Below are 24,529 nucleotides of genomic sequence, written 5' to 3' on the forward strand. Positions count from 1 at the left end.
TTTTGAAAGTGGTATAATTTTATCCTTTAAGTCTTTAAAAGTGTCTTTACTCTATGATTCAAACATTCAGTTCAAATAAGTAATGAGAGAAGGAATGTACAGTATTAGCACCACCATAGTCTTTCATCCATCATTACAAGGACAATTAGCATAGCCAATCAGCAAATTATTGCTGCCTAAACACACACAATTGGATTTTGTCACTTACTATTTGGACGATATTCCAAAACAGATGTGGATTATATATTATTACTAGCTTTAAAGAATATCGAATTTTGCTCTATCTGTATTGTATAGCTTATTCTTCTGTTTAAATAAATGTAAATTTTTTCTTCCCTTTAAATTAATTTAAATGTATTTTTGTGACTGATTAAATCTTGTTTTGTAATGGTTCTTTCTTGTCCCTCTTTAACAGAAATATGGAGATGTGGTTCTGTAATGAATCACAACTTACTGTAATTACAGAATCGGAGCATTGAATTGAAATAAATTTAGAATAATTGGAAAACATTTTATGATGTTCTATCGTGAGATCCCTGAACTGAAAGAAAAGTCCATGAGTAATCTCCCCCCAAAAAACATAGATTTTAGGATTTGTCAAAATCGGTGGTTGAGAAACCATCCAAGTGTGTAGCTAAAATAAGCAAGGATTTCCCCCCAAAAAAATCTAACATTGGATATATCAGGCACGTGCAATATACACCCACAAAAGGGGTAGAAAATGAACATTCTAAATGTCATTGGTTTTATTAAGCCACTCAACAGCTTCCTCTACTGTGTATGTGGACGTATTTTCCATCCTTGCTGTAACCCTTCAGTCCACAATCAAAACATTGTACATGCAGTGTTCTCAAGGTCCATGCACGTATCTATAGAAAAGAGGTGTGCGAGGAAAAGGCCTTGCATTTCATTATCAGTGAACAGAATAACTACTGAATACCAATGAATGGGAGGCAAAAAATAGTTTTTGTGTTTCTCACGCACACTTTTTGATCAGGTAACCTTGAACAACCACTACTCAAAGTGGAAAACCTACCTCTATCAACTGGAACAAAGAAAAAAGATAAGAAATGAATGGCTGCAGCAGCAGACATGGTAGAGATGTCAAGTCAACCTGCCAAGATGCTGTCAAAGTACGTTTGCCGTAAATAAGTGGACGAGCCCCATTGCTCACAATGCAATGACAAACAGGAGCAGAGGCCTTGGTGAAGAATCATGGGTAATAAAAAGAGAGAGGAAAAAGCAAGACTGAGAGAGAGAGGTGAGGATATTAGCACAAGATAGCAATTGCTGATGAGTGATAGTAAGAGAGAAGATTGAGTATTTGGAAAAGGACACTATTTCTTACCTCAAGGTGGGGCGCAGGATTGAATCCACATAGAGTGCAGACTTGGGTGTGGCACTGGGTGCAGGAGTTGTAGTTCGGTGGGTCATCTGTGCTGCCAATGTTGAGGTCAGTCTTACACAGGGGGCAGGTGACTTTGGGTTTTTCTGGTTCCACTGGCTTGGGAGCAGGATCCTGTCTGGCAGGCTGCTGCTGTTTCTGTGGCCCTTTCTGATGATGTGCAGGTGACTGCTGCTGTTGGGGACCTTTCTGAGTTGGTGCATGGGGTCCTCCTGTTTGGGGTGCATGGGGTCCTCCAGTTTGGGGTGCATGGGGTCCACCCATTTGGGGTGCATGGGGTCCACCCATTTGGGGTGCATGGGGTCCTCCAGTTTGGGCTGCATGAGGTCCACCCGTTTGGGGTGCATGGGGTCCACCCGTTTGGGGTGCATGGGGTCCACCCATTTGGGGTGCATGGGGTCCTCCAGTTTGGGCTACATGAGGTCCACCTGTTTGGAGTGCATGGGGTCCACCCATTTGGGGTGCATGGGGTCCACCCGTTTGGGGTGCATGGGCTCCACCCGTTTGGGGTGCATTGGGGCCTCCCGTTTGGGGTGCATGGGGTCCTTCTGTTTGGGGTGCATGATGTCCACCCATTTGAGTGGCATTGGGTCCACCCATCTGGAAAGGTTTGGGACCAGGTGGTCCTTGTTGTTTACTGGCAGGCCCAACCCTGGCAGAGGAGGGCTGTGTGGATGTTGGCCCAGAGAGGGGGTCCACCGAGGCCAGAGTGCTAGCCGCTTGATTGAGAAGTGAAGCTCCAAAGCCAAATAGTTTTGTCAAGCCATCCTGAGGGGGTTGCCCTTGGGGGGCAGCAGGCCGATGTGCAGGGGAGGAGCCGGCACTAGCAGCTTGGCGACTACTCTGGTGCATTGGGGAGCCTCGGCCCAGGTCTGGCTGAGAGGGAGCCTTGGCCATGCCCACCAGAGGGACCGCTCCAGGATGGGGGATCCTAGGCTGGCCCGGACCACCAGGCCCTCTCTGGCCGTACGGGATGTGCTGTGGAGAGCTTGTTGAAGACCCGGGCAGGGATGCAGAGCCGGCTATAGGGTTTCTTTGGAGTTCAAGGGATGGCTGAGGCTGATTCTGAATGTTGACCTGAGGCTGGCTTCGGCCATGGAGCTGTTGTTGGGGCTGGGACTGACCATATGTCTGTTGTTGTGGCTGGGACTGAACATATGTCTGTTGTTGTGGCTGGGACTGACCATATGTTTGTTGCTGGGGCTGGGACTGACCATATGTTTGTAGTTGGGACTGACCATATGTCTGTTGTTGTGGCTGGGACTGACCATATGTCTGTTGTTGTGGCTGGGACTGACCATATGTCTGTTGTTGGGGCTGGGACTGACCGTATGTCTGTTGTTGAGGCTGGGACTCACCATATGTCTGTTGTTGGGGTTGAGACTGGCCATAGGGGTGGGGCTGGGACTGAGAATGTGTCAAAGACTGAGGTGGAGCCTGGGGTTTTGGCTGGGCTGCTGGCTGAACCAGTTGTTGCTGGACTATGGGTTTCGCTTGGTGGGATGGAGAGTGGATCTGCTGCTGGCTCTTGGAGCGTGGTGTGGTCATGTCAATGCCAAGGGCCCTCTGCATCTGACAGTTGAGACAGAGCCACTCCTGGACCTGAGAAACACAATCCAAACAAAAAACTTAGAATAAAGGATAACAAGGACATAGGTACGGCTTTTTTAAGTGTTTGAAGTATTTGTAATCTCATGTTCTAATCGTAATGTTTGAAGAAGTCTAATTTTCCAGGTTTTGACAAAAAGTCTCTGTTGAAGGTTGGAATGATTTATCATCAATGGCAAATCACCCATAATAATTGCAGACTAAATAACCGCAAGCTGGAAGTAGATTCAACATAGAATCTAGAAATAAAAAGCTAACGCTCCTCCAGATACAAGGATATCCACCACCCATCTCTTTTCCACTTCATAATTAGCTATCAACATAATTTCTCACAATATCTTTACACTACTTTTCTTTACACCTCCTCAAATAGTAAATCACAGTAGTTTGAAAGTATTTTTTTTCTACCAACACTAACAACAATTGCTTTATTGCAATCATGTTGTCAATCAGGTCAGATTCGATATTAATGAGTCTCCTCTACAGTAGCTATATGTGCCATTCTGGGGAGGAGTCAGAAAGCCAGGTCTGGTCCAAGTGAAAAGCCAGCCTTTAGGAAGCAGCTCTTCAACAATGATCATATCAACTCACATTGTTATCAGCTCTCATATGCCAGAGAAAAGGCAGCCTGGCAGGCAGTCAAGGAAATGCATGCATCAATCCATTAGCATCTGGTTTAGGCTGCATCACTAGCTAGCCATATGAGTTTATTGGGATTGTACACTCACCTAAAGGATTATTAGGAACACCTGTTCAATTTCTCATTAATGCAATTATCTAATCAACCAATCACATGGCAGTTGCTTCAATGCATTTAGGGGTGTGGTCCTGGTCAAGACAATCTCCTGAACTCCAAACTGAATGTCAGAATGGGAAAGAAAGGTGATTTAAGCAATTTTGAGCGTGGCATGGTTGTTGGTGCCAGACGGGCCGGTCTGAGTATTTCACAATCTGCTCAGTTACTGGGATTTTCACGCACAACCATTTCTAGGGTTTACAAAGAATGGTGTGAAAAGGGAAAAACATCCAGTATGCGGCAATCCTGTGGGCGAAAATGCCTTGTTGATGCTAGAGGTCAGAGGAGAATGGGCCGACTGATTCAAGCTGATAGAAGAGCAACTTTGACTGAAATAACCACTCGTTACAACCGAGGTATGCAGCAAAGCATTTGTGAAGCCATAACACGCACAACCTTGAGGCGGATGGGCTACAACAGCAGAAGACCACTCTGTGGTAGATGAGAGGTACCACTCATCTACCACTCATCTACCACTCATCTCTACAAATTGGAAAAATAGGCTACAATTTGCACAAGCTCACCAAAATTGGATAGTTGAAGACTGGAAGAATGTTGCCTGGTCTGATGAGTCTCGATTTCTGTTGAGTCAGAATTTGGCGTAAACAGAATGAGAACATGGTTCCATCATGCCTTGTTACCACTGTACAGGCTGGTGGTGGTGGTGTAATGGTGTGGGGGATGTTTTCTTGGCACACTTTAGGCCCCTTAGTGCCAATTGGGCATCGTTTAAATGCCACAGCCTACCTGAGCATTGTTTCTGACCATGTCCATCCCTTTATGACCACTATGTACCCATCCTCTGATGGCTACTTCCAGCAGGATAATGCACCATGTCACAAAGCTCGAATCATTTCAAATTGGTTTCTTGAACATGACAATGAGTTCACTGTACTGAAATGGCCCCCACAGTCACCAGATCTCAACCCAATAGAGCATATTTGGGATGTGGTGGAACGGGAGCTTCGTGCCCTGAATGTGCATCCCACAAATCTCCATCAACTGCAAGATGCTATCCTATCAATATGGGCCAACATTTCTAAAGAATGCCTTCAGCACCTTGTTGAATCAATGCCACGTAGAATTAAGGCAGTTCTGAAGGCGAAAGGGGGTCAAACACAATATTAGTATGGTGTTCCTAATAATCCTTTAGGTGAGTGTACATTTGGTCTGTTGCTCAAGTCAAGCAACACTTCCAACATAACCTTGACCTATTGACTATTCATTTATTTACAGATTTTCTTGATTGCTAAGATACATTTAGCAAAGCTGGATACCAGTGTTCTCACAGCAGTATTGTTGTTGTTTTTTTAAAACACTCATTTATCATTGTTTTTGCATACAACGTCAATGCATACACGTTTGCCAAAAAATAAACATAACTTTCAACAAAACATACATAAAAACTTTTTTGAGTAAATCGTATCAAAAGTTGAATATTTCATTCCTGATACAAACTACTCCTTTGGACCTGCTCTGCATGTATAGAAAACGTATTAGCACAATTGTTCAATCAGCAATCAGTCCTTTTTCATGCATAGAAGAGGTCACTTTAGAGTAACAACCAGCATGTACCCTTGTTTCGTGTGAACGGTTTCAAAGATTTCATGTGCCCATGATTTTGAGCAGACATTTAAATAACATTCTGGCAATGATAAATCATTACCCAAAGCTATGATTTAAAAGATTATAATCTCATATCATGGAATGGAAAACTCAAAGCCCAGATATCGATCTTATCCAATTGCTCTGTGTAGACTTGAAAGGGCTGTGCATGCAAGAAAACACCCGAACATGACACAGTTGAAAGCATTCAAACATGACCCAGCTGAAGCAGTGCTGTAAAGAATAGTGGGCAAAAAATCTTCCCAGTCCATTTTAGAGACTGATAGACAGTTACAAGAAATGACAATATGAAGTTCTTTCCAAAGGCAGCAAAATCAGCTATTAAATCTAGGGGTGCATTTATTTTTTCTGCACTATGAAATTTCATGTCCTATTTTTAATTAAATCATTATTGCAAAATATATTATTTCAGTATAATTTGTTAAAGTGCTGGTACATGTCTCTTCGTTCCTGCACCAGCAGGCTAAGGAACAGTTTCTTTCCATCCACTGTAACCCTGCTGAACTCTGTGACCCATCACTAACCGTACCCGCCTGCCCATCGCTTAGTACTGCCTCTCAGTGATCTTGTTGCACTACCCCCTTGTACTACTGGACTCTGACACTGCCTTGCAAAGTATGATAAGTAAGTTATCAGTTGTTACCTGTGTCTACCTCAGGAAGGTGTCTACCTCAGGAACCTTACTGCTGCTATACCTGCATTTCAGTTGCACATGCCACCTTGCACCTTCAATTTGCCTGCACTGCAGATTAAGAATTGCCATTGTACTTGCATTATTTCATGCACTTTCCGAATTGCAAAAACTATTAATTTCCCACTTGTACATACGTATACGTAATACTTGTACATTTCCTGTCCTCTTCTTCTATTTGAACTTCTGGTTAGATGATAAGTGCTTTTTGAAAATGTTATTTGTCACTATGTCGAAAAGTGTTCCAGTTTGGAACTGCCTGTTTGAAAACGAGAATTCTGCAATAAAAGTACTCAAGCAATCTAGAAAAACTACAATTTGAATAGAATTGTCCTTTCAGTTCAATTTCTGCTTCCTGTAGGGTGTGGCCAATTCAAATTCAGTTTGAGCCCAGACCTGTTCAGTGCTATATATAGGCAAGGCTAACCAATGATGATGCTAACCCTAATTCTTACATGTGAAAGTCCTTTCTCCTTTGGCCTGGCAAGTCTCAGATCTATATATGTTTATCGTAGCCAACTTGTTTGATTGTAGCAGCTGAAAATCTTCTAACAGACAAACGTCCTCCTCACACTCAAGCATCGGGCCACCGTAAAAAAAAGTGAGATTGTAAAATAATAATCGCATTATACACTTAACATCCTCCATTTGTTTCGTAATCTGGCACACGCACAAAACTACCTTGCAGCTCCTTTCGCGCGCGGTTCACCAGTCAAGAGTTGAGCAGTGATGTGACGCGTGGCTGTCTGGTAATGTTTTTTTAATAAAGCATTTAAAACCTTGCGCGAGTCCATCAACTGAAGATGGCAGTGAAGAACAACTACGAGCTCAAATGTTCACCTCTGCAAAAAATGTATTACAGTAAATCCCCCGGAACCGCGAGGGATCGGTTCTGCGAACCCTCGCGGTTGTGGAAAATTGCGGATAAGTATTAATTTAACACAATCGCATCCAGGAAAACAACATATCGTGCGCGTGACTATTTATTTGCATAATCGTTATGTAATGGACATTTTTCTTTATATTTGAACTTCATGCAATTAACCGGATAGTTGAGTTCGCGAATGTGGAACCGCGGATGGCTGGGGGTTTACTGTACCTGTTTCGACGTCAATGGAACTCAGATACACTGTCGTCTGTCTTAAATTCCCGACTAGAGCGGACAAATGTGGGTATTTTTACAAAGGCACTGACAACTTTCGCAAACAATCCCCGACCAGCCATGCCAATAGCAAACAGCACCTGGTCAGCATGACAGCCAAGCGGGTGGATGACAATCCTTCTTCAGGGCCCTTGGTTGTATCAGGAATATAAATGCAGAAGCACATTGGGTGATTGCACGACATAACAACCGCATACCTAGTAACTGACGGACCAGCCGGTCGCCTTGTTCCCTGGGGTGAATGAGTTAGTGTTTTGTTTTAAAGTAAAATACTTTTTTGTCTTATCTTTTTATTCATTTTTATAATTAGAAATGTTATGAAAGAAATATACAAATATTTTCTTTCATATATCCAGAATGTATTTCATAAATTATGTTAAGTAACAAAAGTATTTGATTCTATGTTGTAACACTGACAAATTACAACTTTTTTTTTTATGTTGAGCCCTGACTTTCTGTCTTAACTGCCAGTCATTAACCCACTGAGTCGCTTCATCAATCTAATCCAGAGATCGTCCTCTCTGTGTTCGGTTTGTCCAACTGTCTGTCTCAGAATAACTCATTGAGCATCAGGATGAAAGAGATGTTCTGCTCTAATCATTAAGGGCCATCTCAGAGCACATCACCTCCTTGTATCCTCCCATCACTTCTCCAAAGCAGTCCAACTCCCTGTGTCCTCCCATCACTCCTCCAGAGCAGTCCACCTCCCTGTGTCCTCCAAAGCAGTCCACCTCCCTGTGTCCTCCCGTGTCTTCTCCAGAGCAGTCCACCTCCCTGTGTCCTCCCGTGTCTTCTCCAGAGCAGTCCACCTCCCTGTGTCCTCCCGTGTCTTCTCCAGAGCAGTCCACCTCCCTGTGTCCTCCCGTGTCTTCTCCAGAGCAGTCCACCTCCCTGTGTCCTCCCGTGTCTTCTCCAGAGCAGGTCACCTCCATGTGTCCTCCCGTCACTTTTCCAGAGCAGTCCAACTCCTTCAGGACTGCAGCGCAGCGAGGCAGCACTCAGGAACTTTAATTTAATCTGTCATTAATTACAGGGACAGTGAGAAACAGGCGAGACAGTCCAGGAAACAGCTTGTGTGTGCGCCTGTTTGTCTACTCCTGTGAGAACCAAAGGCCCAGTAAAGGCTGCACAGCAGTAAAATGAGGACCTTTTGCCGGTCGTCACCTATAAAAAAGTCATTATAAAATTGGGGTTAAAGTTAAGGTAGGGTAATATTGAAGTATAGTGTTAGAATTAGGATTTGAATTATGGATTGAATTTAGGCATCAACAGTTAAGGTTTGTGTGTGTGTGTGTGTGTCTCAGTGCTTGGCTGTAGAGAGCACAGGAACTTGGTACTCTAGAGGTCCTCTAAGAGAAAGAGGAAGGTTATGAAGGACCATGTTCTATTTTGACTATACTGTAATTCTCTTTCTCTGTTGTGGTGTCTGAAACCTGCAGACACACAACACAAATAGTGAAAGATCTGCCTCATCGCACTAAGAAAAAGTCAGAACCCAGCTCAGACAAGCGTGACAATTTCTGTGGCCTGTCGAATCGCACACAAGCAAAAACAGGTTTCAAGCCTCTGCCACCGACACATAGGCACCAGCTGCCCACCATGAAATATTCAGCAGACAGGTTTGGAAATGTGGTTCCTGCTAAACAAACAAAATGGTAAGCCCAGAAACAGTCAAGAAGAGAGGTTTTGGGGTAGTCAAAGATGGATCACAGTGATAATAATACTGTATAACTACACGTACAACTATTGTAACAACTGTGTTTGTACAGTGCACAGCTGTTGCTTAAGACTGCAGCTTGCTGAGAGAGAAAATAGAGAATCATTTCAGAAGGCCTACCAGTACTAAGGAAAAGAACACTACACATTGCATGGAGTCCAGCTCCCAATAAGTAGCTCCTTAGTGAGGACAGGTAGGTGACTGATCTTCACTCCCTCAGAGAATTAATTAGACAATCAATGATGATTAGTGTTCTCCAGACAGCCTAGTGCATTTATGTTTGTGTGTTCTGTATGATTTTGAATGGTGTTCTGTATGTTTTGTATACTGTGTTCGGCATGGAGCATTAATGAGTATTCAGTATGGAGTATTAATGAGTATTCAGTGTGGAGTATTAATGAGTGTTCAGTACAGAGTATTAGTGGGTGTTCTGTGTGGAGTATTAATGAGTGTTCAGTGTGGAGTGTTAATGGGTGTTCTGAATGGAGTATTAATTGTGTTCTATATGGTGTATAAATGTTGTTCAATATGGAGTATTATTGGGTGTTCTATGTGGAGTGTTAATGTGTGTTTTGTATGTTCTTTAGGGAGTATTAATGGGTGTTCTATATGGAGTGTTAATGTGTGTTCTGTTTGTTCTGTAGGGAGTATTGCTCAGTGTTCTGTATGTTCTGCATGGAGTGGTGGTAATGCCAAATTATGACAAACCTCTCATTGTGGAACAGCAGGCTACTTTGGAAAAGCTCATTAGCCACTCTGTCAGAGAATAAGGCTATTCAACATCATGGCCCAATCATAGCACCATGCAAGCTTTTAATAGAGCTGCCCATCAAAGATCCACTCCCCTTTGCTCAGGTGTGTGAATCACAGAGAAACAGAGGGAGGGAGGGATTGAGGGAGGTGGTAAACAGACAGAGAAAAAGGCAGACAGTGAGTCTGTCTGAGTGTGTGTGTGTGTGTGTTATTGCATGCTTGACCTTATGCACTTTGTGTAAATGAATAGACTTCAGAATGTGTGAGACATGCACGTCCACATACATAGAGAACAACCATATACTGTAGATGTTCGACAAATATATAGCTGTTCCGTCGAGAGGGACAATTAAACCTAATGGCTACTGAAAATGTCTCTGCATAACAAATCACTCTGTAAATCATAAATCTTTATATTTCAATGTAAACATTTTATTGTTACAGAAATGATGGGATAAGTCACCAGTGGAACCCTGTTTACTATATTTCCTCAGACCAGAATCCTGATGCCTCTGGTAAGAAGTAATGCACCATTTAGAGGAGATCAATTAGAGTTTGTGATGAAGCAGCCTGTTTGCACCCTAATTATGTGTACGCAAGTGGACAGTAAATGAGTAAGTTGACGATAAATCATAACCATGATAATAACAATATCTTAACAACAGCCTCAATATGGCAACAGACCGACCAGTGATAAGGAAAATCTGCCAAAGGACAGAGGAGAATCAGTCAATATTGGTCCTATTATTCAACTGACAATATTTTAAAAAGGAAAATGAAGAAGAGTGTTATTAGACCATAATGGTGGTAGAAAGATGGACATGAGCTTGCCCGACTATCCAACTCCACACAGGAATGAGCAGAAATCCCTTTGGTAGAAGCAGTTATAATTTGTTATGGATAAAAAAAAAAATCTATTGTATCTACACATTTGTTATAGTCCACAGAATATTTTTATAGTGCACAAAATATTTTTATAGTCCACACAATATTTCAACTGCAGTATATTGGACAGAATATAACATTCTTTTTGGAATTGGAAACATCTGCCCAGATGCAGTATTTCTTCTCAGGTGCATTCCTTTTCATTTGGTTAGAGAATAGCCCCCATAGAGAGTATAAAATAATATAAAAGTCCATTAGTGCTCTCCATTACAAAATATTGCTAGTGAGTGTATTGTCACTCCCTCAGGATAATAAACCTTCCAATAAGAGCCCATTAGGGGTCATTTCTTTCAGCTAGTGCTGCAACTATAATGTTTCCATGTGGCAGTATTGAACTGTACTATACTTCAGCTCAGTCCTATAGATAAACACAGGTGAAGGAAAAAAAACATTTAATTGCCTCCCATTTATCTGAAATTGTAAGTACTGTAGCTGGTATTGTTAAAGTTTAATGGTCAACAGTCATCATTAGGCTACACGTAGCCCAGCCGGATTACAGGGGCACAAACATTGGTACAAGATAATGTAAGACAAGCAGACAAGTCAGCATCACTGAGAAATTATTTGGCAAAGGCTATAGAATTGTCGTGGAAATGCGTGGCGCAAAGTTTTTTGTATCTCCTCATTCCCCCCCAGCAAAATGTAGGCTGTTATTTGTATTTCAAACTATGTTGAGGTAAAAAAGGATGATGTTTGTATGTATGTCAACCCTGTATGTGCATGGCATTGTCATCAATACTTTTCATTACAGATAGAAATTACAATTACTACAACCACAATTTCTGTATGATAGCTATGCTACCAGCTTATACAAAAACAAGGTAGCATTTAGCAGTCACTTGTTATACTGAGGATTTGATTTTAATGTTACGCAGCAAACAGTCATCAGAATAAGTATTTCAGTACCCACATGGAAAACTCATGCAAAATATATATGTACATATATGTAGAGGATTTCTCAACATATATTTACATAGGTACCCTGAATATGTTTATGAAATATATAACTTGAGCTTCTCACAATATCATAATACAATGCATTTCATATATTTACAGTCGTATGAAAAAGTTTGGGGCTGCATAATAATTGACTCTGTCGTCACAGAAAATTATCACAGTGGCATGCCATTCATTTTCTAATAAAAGCTGAGTACTGGGGTATTTTCCAGACAAAGAGTTTTAGTGTAGCAATATTAAGTTGTATGAAACTAAATCACATGAAAAATAGGCAAAGCAAGAATTTGGGCACCCTTGTCATTTTGTTGATTTGAATACCTGTAACTACTTAGCACTGATTAATGGGAACACACAATTGGTTTGGTGAGCTCATTAAGCCTTGAACTTCATAGACAAGTGCCTCCTATCATGAGAAAAGGTATTTATGGTGGCCAATTGCAAGTTGTTGTTCTCTTTGACTCTCCTCTGAAGCGTGGCAACATGGGGGCCTCAAAACAACTCTCAAATGACCTGAAAACAAAGATTATTCAACATTATGGTTTAGGGGAAGGCTACAAAAAGCTATTGGAGAGATTTAAGCTGTCAGTGTCCACTGTGAGGAACATAGTGAGGAAATGGAAGACCACAGGCACAGTTCTTGTTAAGGCCAGAAGTGGCAGGCCAAGTATAATATCGGAGAGGCAAAGGCGAAGGATGGTGAGAACGGTCAAAAACAGCCCACAGACCACCTCCAAAGACCTACAACATCAACATGCTACAGATGGTGTCACTGTGCATCGTTCAACAATTCAGCGTACTTTGCTCAAAATCTACCCAGGCATTTATGCAGAGGAACAAGTACAATGTTCTGGAATGGCCCCAGACCTGAATATCATTGAGAATCTGTGGGATGATTTGAAGCGGGTTGTCCATGCTCGGCAACCATCAAACCGAACTGAACTGCATGTTTTGTAAGGAGTAATGGTCCAAAATACCTTCATCCAGAATCCAGACACTCATTAGAGGCTATAGGAAGCATCTAGAGGCTGTTATTTTTGCAAAAGGAAGTGCTACTAAATATTGATGCGATTTTCCAGTTGGGATGCCCAAATTTATGAACCTGTCTAATTTCATTTTGATGCATATTGCACATTTTCTGTTCATCCAATAAACCTAATTTCACTACTGAGATATTACTGTGCCCATCAGTTAATTGATAGATCAAAATGAAATTGCTGATCCAAACACTCAATTATTTATAAATGAAAATCATGGAAATTGTCAGGGGTGCCCAAACTTTTTCATACGACTGTATATATTTCACGTTAAATATTATGATTTAATATAATGAAATATATGAATATGCAGAACTTTAAGCATTTCTCATCAACACATCATGGAATTAATCTTCCAGACATAATTTTCCAGAGAATCTGTAGTGAGTTAACGAATTATTGTTGGCAAAATGGGGCGCAAACCAACATAACCACCTGTCTAGGCCTTATTGCATTACATTAATTACTGTGAAAAGACAATTATTATCTTTTACAAACAAGAGCCGATTTGTAAATTGTACAGTATGTTTTTACCATAATTTCTATTAAATACATTGTAAATGCAAGTAAAGACTGATTAGTCAGTCATCTTAATTAAATAAGGACCTTTATTTACATTATCATACAACTGCCATTATGTAACAATATAATGATAAATGTTTAGTAAATACATTAAGGTTCTGACTTTAGTCACTGTCAAGCAGCATATAGCACCTTTTTCAGTTTCAGTATAATGAACCACTTTGTACTCCAGGTTTACATTTAAGAAAAGACTCATTATGAAAACAGTATGCATACATTTTAACACAGTATTGTAGTGAGGGCTATTAGAGAGTGGTTGGAAAGGTTTACTACTTAAAAGGTTACAGGGGGACAGCTAGGGAGTGCAAGGGAATGTAACCTTTGTGATTAATCAATATATATACAGTGGGGCAAAAAAGTATTTAGTCAGCCACCAATTGTGCAAGTTCTCCCACTTAAAAAGATGAGAGAGGCCTGTAATTTTCATCATAGGTACACTTCAACTATGAGACTTTGGTCATTAAAACATTTGAAAATGGTCAAAATCGAATATGTAAATATATGTATGAAATAATTCATATACTAATACATGTTTAAAAAAAATATAAGCATATATTACAAATATATGTTTTTGAAATATATATCAATATTTAATACTTTTGTGTGGGTAGTTAAAAATATTTCATTGTTTTGGCTCTGTACTCCAGCACATTGGATTGAAATGAAACAATGACCACAAGGTTAAATTACTGAATGTCAGCTGTACAGTTTTTCCCAATTATTTGAGCAATTTCATCAAAGCAGAGTTAATGTGTTCAAAACAGGTAACACTAGGTCCAAATTAAAATAGTGTAAGTCAAAATGACATATTTAATTTGCAAAATGCACTAAGACACTCAATATGACACAAAATCGAATACTTTAATTTAATGTACAGCTTGTTATTCCCTGGTGATTCATAAGCAGCAATTTCAATTGATTAATACACGATGGCCCAATATAAACTACAACTATCAATATACCCTAGCAAACCATGAATATCCAGAAACAAAAGGCTGACTTTACAGTGTATGCAGAGAATAAAAATGAACTACAAAACTCAATACAAAAGGAAAGTCTTTAACAAATTTATTTTAGACATACCGTTCACATTGTTAACATGGTCACTAAACTTCTATAGACGCCACAGCCACATTAATGACAAGAAGTTTAACTTTAAATGGAGGTTAATTACTGTCTTGTCTAAATAACACTATAGATGCTTGGAAATACAACAAGACTAAATTAATTTAATATTCATTAGAAAAATAATGATGCCATTGTAGTGACTGTGACATACATAATTCTCTACCGCACCATCATCATATTATCAAATTAGGGTCACCACATTTTCAAACCCCCAAACCGGGACCTTTGTTTAACCGCATGTTAATGCACGCGCACATGTATGCGCTTCTGCACGCATGTTGGTCATCATGTGTGCTTGTGGTTGGTGGAGCGGGGGGAGCTTTGATGAGAATTGTTGCTTTGCTGCGCAGTTCTATGCAGTTGTTTGTTACATTATTATTAGCCTATTCTTTTTAAAATTATTATTACTGTGGTGAAAACCGGGACAATTTGGTTGTGAATGTCAGAAACCAGGACATTTCTGTGTTTTACAGATATTTGTTGGCTTGAAATTGTCCAGCTTGAAACCAGGACAATCCCGGGCAAACCGGGATGTCTGTTCAACCATTATCAAATGTACTTTGAAAGATTGCAATTATGTCATTAGCTAGCCCATTACGTCGAGTTAGTGATGCTAATGTTCGTTAGCTAATATTTTGTGGACAACCACACAAATGAATGGGACATGCCCGTTGGATGAAATGATTTGCCTCTTGACAAACTGTATTACCGGAATCTCGTTAGGGGGACTGGAGCACCCCCAGCACCAAGGGCGTTGCCTAGCTTTCACTCCTAGGGGTGCGTGCCACGCCAACCCCTTCTGTCATTGTAACATCTGATCAATCATTCTTCTCATGCTGCTGCTACTCAAAAGCTTTACTAAACATGTTTGTCAAGGGCACACACAATATTATTAAAAACCAGATTCCAAAAAAGTTGGGACACTGTACAATTGTGAATAAAAACAGAATGCAATGATGTGGAAGTTTCAAATTTCTGTATTTGATTCAGAATACAACATAGATGACATATCAAATGTTTAAACTGAGAAAATGTATCACTTTAAGGGGAAATTAAGTTGATTTTAAATGTCATGGCATCAACACATCTCAAAAAAGTTGGGACAAGGCCATGTTTACCACTGTGTGGCATCCCATCTTCTTTTTATAACAGACTGCAAACGTCTGGGGACTGAGGAGACAAGTTGCTCAAGTTTATGAATAGGAATGTTGTCCCATTCTTGTCTAATACAGGCTTCTAGTTGCTCAACTGTCTTAGGTCTTCTTTGTCGCACCTTCCTCTTTATGATGTGCCAAATGTTTTCTATGGGTGAAAGATCTGGACTGCAGGCTGGCCATTTCAGTACCCGGATCCTTCTTCTATGCAGCCATGACATTGTAATTGATGCAGTATGTGGTCTGGCATTGTCATGTTGGAAAATGCAAGGTCTTCCCTGAAAGAGACGACGTCTGGATGGGAGCATATTTTGTTCTAGAACTTGGATATAACTGTCAGCATTGATGGTGCCTTTCCAGATGTGTAGGCCGCCCATGCCACACGCACTCATGCAACCCCATACCATCAGAGATGCAGGCTTCTGGACTGAGTGCTGATAACAACTTGGGTTGTCCTTGTCCTCTTTAGTCCGGATGACATGGCGTCCCAGTTTTCCAATATGAACTTCAAATTTTGATTCGTCTGACCACAGAACCCTTTTCCACTTTGCCACAGTCCATTTTAAATGATCCTTGGCCCAGAGAAAACGCCTGCGCTTCTGGATCATGTTTAGATACGGCTTATTTTTTGACCTATATTCGCAACGGCGAATGGCACGGTGGATTGTGTTCACCGACAATGTTTTCTGGAAGTATTCCTGAGCCCATGTTGTGATTTCCATTACAGTATCATTCCTGTATGTGATGCAGTGCCATCTGATGGCCCGAAGATCACGGGCATCCAGTATGGTTTTCCGGCCTTGACCCTTACGCACAGAGATTGTTCCAGATTCTCTGAATCTTTGGATGATATTATGCACTGTAGATGATGATACCTTCAAACTCTTTGCAATTTTTCTCTGAGAAACTCCTTTCTGATATTGCTCCACTATTTTTCGCTGGAGCATTGTGGGAATTGGTGATCCTCTGCCTATCTTGACTTCTGAGAGACACTGCCACTCTGAGAACCTTCAAAGCATTACATGGACTTTCTCCTACTTACCTTGCTGAATTCATTCAGCCATACATACCTACATATACCCCAAGATCATAAGATTCAGGCCTTCTAATTGTACCTAGAATTTCTAAACAGCTGGAGGCAGGGCTTTCTCCCACAGAGCTCCACTACTGTGGAGTGATCTGCCGATCAAGGTTAGAGACGCTGATTCAGTGCAACCCTTTAAGGGTCTAAAGACTCTTCTCTTCAGCATGGTCTATGATTAATTGTAGTCACTTACCTCAGTGACTACACTTAATCACTCCGCTGACCCCTCCACACCCCACCCCAATTGTCCTTGTCCATCTGTTCATGCATCTGACTAGCATGATGTTTTATAGACTGTGGACTCATGCATTTATTAATTATTTCAATTTGTACTCTTAAAATGTTCACCCAGCACAGCCAGAAGAGGACTGGCCGCCCCTCAGAGCCTGGTTCCTTTCTAGGTTTCTTCCAAATTTTCAACACTATTAGGGAGTTTTTCCTAGTCACTCAACATCAATCCCCATTGCTGCTTGTTCATTGGGGTTTTAGGCTGGGTGTTTATAAAAATGCTTTATGACAACTGTTGATGTAAAAAGCGCTTTATGAGAATCATTTCATTGATTGATTGATTGATAGACATTTTATTAGCACTCATGTGGATGAAGTAACGATACAGTGACACACACCTGGCCAAGAAACAGTTGAGGAGCCAATACATAGCCTATAGCCTTGAGTCACTGTCCTAATACTTATGGATTGCACTGTATTTTGTTGGTCTGTTACACTAAAAACGTGTTGTAACAGTCTCAGATTCTTACATTGTTCCAGTGACAGTATCTTTCTTCTAACCCCACGGTCTGTGATCCATTGACCTCTTTGCTATTATTCCTTCATTAAAATGTTTAGGGGTCCAAGCAACGAAGTTGATGGAACCCTCTTATGTTTGTATGTTTTATTATTATTATTCTCCAGGGCCATTTTCAGAGGTCTAAAACTCTGTCCCCTCTGGTTCAAAACACTCCAAACTTATTGTAGACAGCCAAGGTCCGAAGGATCATCATGGTACCCATACTCCTCATGGTGGTGCTGTAGCACTCAGTCGAAAATGGAAAAAGTGAAGCCCAGATCTCATGAACCGAATGTCGTAGACACATGCAACCAAGTTCCAGATATACCCCTTCTCATGCTGACCAAAAAGGTCTCTGGGGTCTTTCAAATTTGCCCCTTGGATTTTCCTTATTTTTGAATTTGGTGAAAAACACGTTAACAACATCTCCTCTTAGACTGCTAAACGGATTTGCATGCTGTTTGATATCTTAAACAATATGGCCGGAAATCAGCGAATAAAATTGAGCTGGGCGGGTCTATGACTTTAGACATCCATTAATCCCAAATGGAACATCAAACAGCTACGAAACGAAACATACTCGTTAGGGGTGTAACGATCCATCTACTACATCGATTTATCGATTTATATTCCTATGATCCAACTACATCGATCTGTGCTCAACAAGTTGGCCTTCCGGACGACATATATCGATCTAACATCGTTTTAAAATGTAATCAATCGATTGTATCGATACTAGGACATAACCCATTGGATTTAAGCACGTCAGACTTTATAGGAATGTTTTTTCTTAGCACTTTTAATGATAAAGGCGATTAACGTTACTCGATTCAGTCTGCCTATCCGTGACGTCATCGACCCGGGCCAGCAGCAGCAGCGCAAAGACAACAAAACATAGCATGGCAGATGGCAGAGAAGAAGCCGACGAGCGAGAAATTATCAAGCCACCATTGCGGTCCAGTGTGTGGAAAGTGTTGGTTGCACTTTATTTTTGATAGAAATATAGTAGTATTTTTATGTTGAAAAACAAAAGCTCAAGTAGCAGGTAAACCTACTGTTGAAATGTTGGTTGCACTTACTGTACTTTTATTGAAAATGTATTGAATATTGAAAATGAGAGCAGAACATTTTAACTTCCTGTTAATTCAACCTAAAGTGTTGGTTGCACTTTATTCAAATAAAATGTAAAATGCATTTGCCATTAATTGTTGTTTACTTGTTTGTTTATATCCATAATTGATACCTGATTTCCTTACAAGAAACAACAGGAATCTAGGAAACTTCACCTGCACTGTCCAGTATCCAGGTATTTATTTCAGTCAGACGGGTTGAATTTTTGGCTGAAAAGATACTGAATCGATTTCAGGTCACTGAATCGTTTCGGATCGTATCGTTCTAAATTAACCATTATCGGCCTTGAATCGTATCGACAACCACGAATCGTGATACGAATCGAATCGTGGTTAAAATAAATCGTTACACCCCTAATACTCGTAAAAGTGTCTGCTAGGAATGGACAGGAAACCTCCCATGGAGAAATACTGCTTGGGGGCGCTATAAACATAACCAATGTTTCTCACGATTTTGCCGTTGATAAAAACACACTTAAATGACATCTCCGAAACAGCTGAATGGATTTGGATGACAATTGGAGCGAAGGACGACTGGACCATTTCTTTAAAAGTTATATTATTGTAAATGTTTCGGGAGGATTTTCAAAATATGCATGTGTGTGTGTTATTTAGTGTATTATAGATCACAACCCGTTGAGACTATTCAGACTGCCAGCAGGCCCTGTGGTGTAGTGGGAACATCCCAGTCCTTCAATATTGTGACCCCAGTTCGATTCCCTTCTCAGACATTCCAAATTCTGTATCTCATAAATGTTTATCCACTAGGTGCTTTTCAGCCTTCACACAATACATATCTTAAATACCTTGATTTTCATTTATTTGCAAGAATAATTGTATTACGTGACCCCTTTCATAGAATAATTGTATTACGTGACCCCCTTTATACTGTTATTGTTTTCCAAAAAAGGAACCAGCCATGGAGTGATTAGAGTCATTGATTTCGTTATAAGTAGGCTGTATAGCTATTAGCTATACAGTCTTCGTGCAAGACTACTCTTTAGTTTTGTTAATAAATGTTCTGTTGTCCATGCTATTTAAGCAAAAATTTTATGGCTGAGTAAAAGCTGCAGTCTGCTGTTTAAATAGCTTAATGATTAAATACAGTCACATAGAAAACCAGGATTTGAAACCTGCCGGCGACAACAATATTCATACCTTCTAATCGGCTGAACTAGGGCGGCCTGGTTCCTTTTCTGGATCCAAGGTCTTTTTGTTTTGTTTTGATTTCCTCCTCTTCGATTGGACATCCTGACTACTAGTGGCATTGAGCATTTTTAAATAGCAAAACATTTCTCTAGTGAGAGCATGCTTGGCCCCCGGAAACGCTGCTTGCAGCTTTAATTTAAATTTGATATTGTGAAACGCCCCGTGCCAAAACGGTTTCAATCCCAGCCCGACCAGACTGATATCGGTGTAGTGTTTAAATGCTTGCGGGATCAGGCAGCTGCGTGAGGCTCAAAGTAACCCCTCTTCCTCAGTCCTTCCTTACCATGTCACTCAGTGTTACCCAAACATTACTTAATTAAAAATATGCCTCAGCACTTTGTCTTGACTGGCTGATCGTTAAAAACCTCACAATGAGAGAGGTCAAGGCAAATCAATAGTAAATTTCAGTAGTACTGAAAAACAACACCCTAAACAGAACCCAGCCAAGAAGAGTGAGAGGAAGACAGAACTGGGATTTGGTACAAATTTTTTCTTCATGTTGTAAACGTGATGGTTTGAAGATTGTGTTCCCGTTAAGTGAGACTGATGGATTCTGAGAAAACATATCATAGTCATAATTAATAACCAGTTAAGGTCTGCCTTTCAAGCTATACTCCTTGATCACGGGTCAGCTTTTTGCCCCAGAAGGAATCTGAGATCAAATTATGGTGCAGGCAGCAGTCAGGGAGATGCCAAAGAAGTAAGATGTCTGATTAAGAATGTAATCTGTCCATGACTAGCTTTGCTGACCATCAAAACATTCCTGCTCTCAGACTTGCTACAGACACCAACAAAGACATCTTCTAGAAAGACCATCAGGCATAAAACATGAAAACACTTATTGTACCTAGAATAGGCAATGCCTATCAATCAAACAGCCATGCTATTCAACCTGTTTGATTTTCATGTCAGGAAAATAGACAAAAATACAAATAATATGAACTGTTCGTCTTCCAAAGATGATAATCAGTGACAATGAAAACAGCATGAACTCTGTTCAAACTGCAGTGTAGCTCTTAGCACTATTGTAGTTGATACAGACTGTAGTAAAGGCCTATGCACAAAGGCCAGTAACTGTTAGTGTCTTCAATAGGGGTCTGATAGAAATTGATTGATCCAGGCAAGCAACATCGGTGAAACAGCATTGCTTTTGTTCCTCCTCTCCTTACCCAAAATCGGGCATGAACCAATTAGTTGTTCAAGCTTGAGCAAGTGAAAAAAACTACTTTAAAGTGCATGAGCGAAATGACATCTAGGGCGCACCACTAACTACCTAGGCATTTCACACCAGTTACATGTGCATTCGTGTGTGTGTTTAAACAGTGTGTCTGGCTGCGTCTGGATCCTCTGTAGCCCATGTGGAGCCTGGCTGCCTGGTGTTGATGGGTCCTGCTCATGTATAATGTATGACACCTGATCCCCAGAACAGAAGCCCATCATCTATAGGAACCCAGTTGACGTGCTGCTGACAGAGACACTCTCCACATCAGAACAATAATCTATCCACAGAACATACTGTACTGTCCAGATTGGAACACTTGCTAATCCATGGAACACATATACAGAACTGTCCAGAACAGAACAATAGCCCATCTACTAAACATAGCCTACCGTAGTGTCCAGAACTGAACACTAGCCCATCTATAGAACATGCTGTACTGTCCAAAACAGAACTCTATCCATAAAATGGACATACTGAACAGTCCAGAACAATACTGGAGAGTGTGTGCTGCCATCCTTTTCAAAAAAGGCAACATATTATTTTACTGTAATATTTCATATTGAATTTCACTGTATTCCCTAGTGATTTCGCAGTGTTACATGCCCCATTATTTAGATTAAACTAAGCGAAAACAGGAAGTTGGGTTAAAGTTATTCTACATAGAAGGAAACATCTGAAAACAATTCAACGGCGCTGCTTTTCAGTGCAATGATTTAAGCCTGGAAAAAGGCCAATTTGAAAGTTATTTCAAACATATGGCTAGTGAGAATAGTGTTAGTGATATAATTGCTTACGTGTGCATTCTTATGCTCGTACATTGTTTTTCTATTATGTCGTCAGCTGTTTTATGGTTAGCTACGTAGCTAGCTAGTTTACCTCAGTGTTGCCTGTGTTGCTAATGTGACATTTAAACAAAGTGTAATGCATACTATTTTATGTGGGTTATTATATTCACTTTCCTTGACATTAAGGTTTTACAGTTTAAAATGCTGTGTTGTACAATGGTGTTTGTACATGTCATATTTTAATGTGGAATCAAAGAAAGCACTGCTGAGCTATTTGCTAAAGTATTACTAATCAGTAGTACAGCATCTGGGCTCATACACTGTGTTTGTACAACAAGATCCTGTTGTTAGCTATCTGTCTAGTTCTGTGTGGGAAAGCATTGCTAGGGCAGAATAGTAAAAGGCTCAAGTCTCCTATGCTGAAAAAGAAGCTAGTGTGATGAAACAAAAGGCTGAACTAGAGGCCAACATGTTAAAACAGCTGATCTTGAAGCAAGTCTACATGTCTACATCAGCTGAAGCCTCAGTTTTCAAACAAGCTGTAGAGTTAGAATGCGAGAGAGCTCTGCAAAGAACTGGACGTAGGGAGACATCCCTTAACCACACCTCACTAATTAGCCCCTCCGCTGTGAGATGGTGAATCCGGGGCTCCTAAAATTTGTCCTGAAAGTTATTGGGCATGGAAAACATCATTCATAAATGTGACCATAGAATTACAGCCAGGGAAGACTTAGATCTAATTACAAAGTGGCTAGGGGGAATAACATCTGTCCATATCCTTAATGCAGCAGCTGGACTTACCATAGTCTGGCTGCAACTGGAGGATGCTGCTGCACATCCAAAGGAATTGAGAATGCACTGTTAAAGGAAACTGATGAATTTCCAAAACTGTCTAACAAAGACCATCACAAACTAAGGGAACTTGGCAATGTTCTTTTGAATCTAAATAAACCAAACTTTTGCAGACCTGCAGGTCGACTGGTGCATCAGAGAAGACCAGGGCAGGCTATAGTAGAACAAATAACTCACACAGTCTACCTCACTTGCAATATCAAAATGATTTAATAGAGACAACGTTTTGGTACCAGGACTTTCATCAGGTTATTTTACATAACAGAAATAAAGGCCATTTTAAATAGGTAGGTTGGCTAATGTGGACCAATTGGGTGTCGCTCCAGACAGACATCGTTAATTGAACGTAGAGTCAAACATGATCACATTATAGCGTCATATGAACAATATTAAATGTGCATTACACTTAAATTGCCCATAGTCATTATAAAGAACAATAAAAATAAAGATAAATTAATGCTACCATACCAAGACTAATCATATTTTCAATATCCCATACACATCTAATAGGAACTTGAAAAACTATACAGGAAAAGCATCTAAGAACAGACCATCCTTGGACGTGCATCTTTTAAAAGACACAGTAATCAACATTTCCTCAGAAATCAGTAGATCAAATGTCCCTTCTGTGAGTCATAAGTGTAATGCACATTTTGTATTTTACATATGACGCCATTATGTGATCATGTATGACTCTTGATTCAATGAGTGACATCTGTCTGGAGTGACACCAAATAAGTTCACGTTAGTGAACCTATCTATTTAAGATGGCATTTTCTTCAGTTTTGTAAAATAACCAGATGAAGGTCCTTGTACCAAAACATTGTTCCTATTAAATCTTTTCAATATTGCATAGACAGTGTGCAGAACTAGAGTGTGCTGAAATGGAAGGTACCTCCCAGGCCTTGCTTACCTGGACACACCTGAGGAGTAAATCCTATAGTTGAGATACTTCCATTTGATTTACAAGATAAATAGCACAGGGTTGCAGATACAGGGTGAAATATTAGGTAGCATACCCAACATTCTCGGTTTTCTCGAGATTAATTACGAATCACGCAAAAATCAGAACCTACCCATTCTCTGTACCTCAACCACCCCCCCAGGTGTCCATGAAAAGTGAGAAACCAGCCAAGAACAGCAGCAAGACACAAGTAGCTGTGCACAAAACAGAAGTGCAATCTAAGCTCTCAGACAACAAAACCAAATCCTGCAAGACAAGTGATATCCCGTCACTGCCCAATATATAACAAGGGGGTTCCTATTAAAAAGTGTTGTGCGTATAGATTAAAAACTCTAGATGAATGCAAATTATATCTCAAAGAAAATTGTATTTCTTACAAATGTAGTGGGTCAACTCAACACAGAGCTAAAGACTGTAAGGTGTCAATCAGTGCGACATTGTCAAGCATCTTGCGGCGTTGCGTACTGGTCCAGGCCCTTCAAATACAGATACAGTTGCCGAAGAAAAAGAGCATGACAGGGAGAAAAGTGAAGGTTCTCTTTCACTGGACACTTCAAAGTGTACTGAGATCTGTGGCATGGCAGCCAATCTAAGATCATTCAAAATATGTATAGTCAAAGCCTATCCAGTTGGGAAAAGACAGAAAACTGTCAAAATGTATGCAGTGCTTGATGAGCAGATCAACAAATCTCTGGCCAAGATAGAGTTCTTTAATGTTTTTAATATCAATGACAACTCTGCTCCGAAAATACCATGAAGACCTGTTCTGGGGTAAAACAGACAGGAGATGAACAGCACTACAAAGTGAAAGAGAACACAGGTCAGACCCTTAGCACTTTGTATCGATGATGGGCTATCAACGTCCCAAGGAAAACTCATGAGATGTTAGTGGAACCTAAAATTAAACGACACATAATTGTGTCCTTTCCCATAGAGGA

The 24,529-nt window shown here is 40.4% G+C and overlaps 1 protein-coding gene across 5 annotated transcripts in view; it reads right to left on the bottom strand.

Moving 5' to 3' along the window:
* bsna (bassoon presynaptic cytomatrix protein a) overlaps nucleotides 1–24,529 on the bottom strand; it is a 211,151-nt gene that overhangs the window by 132,918 nt on the left and 53,704 nt on the right. For 4 of the 5 annotated variants that reach the window (XM_020051929.3, XM_020051926.3, XM_020051925.3 and 1 more), the window contains exon 3: nucleotides 1,349–3,007. In XM_020051929.3, coding sequence (XP_019907488.3) covers nucleotides 1,349–3,007 — 1,659 coding nt within the window. Of the gene's footprint in view, nucleotides 1–1,348; nucleotides 3,008–7,914; nucleotides 8,295–24,529 lie in introns of those variants that run through there. The other variant, XM_020051924.3, reaches the window with a different exon arrangement.

Source organism: Esox lucius, chromosome 12 (assembly GCF_011004845.1).
Source record: "Esox lucius isolate fEsoLuc1 chromosome 12, fEsoLuc1.pri, whole genome shotgun sequence".
In the NCBI taxonomy this organism is placed as follows: Eukaryota; Metazoa; Chordata; class Actinopteri; order Esociformes; family Esocidae; genus Esox; species Esox lucius.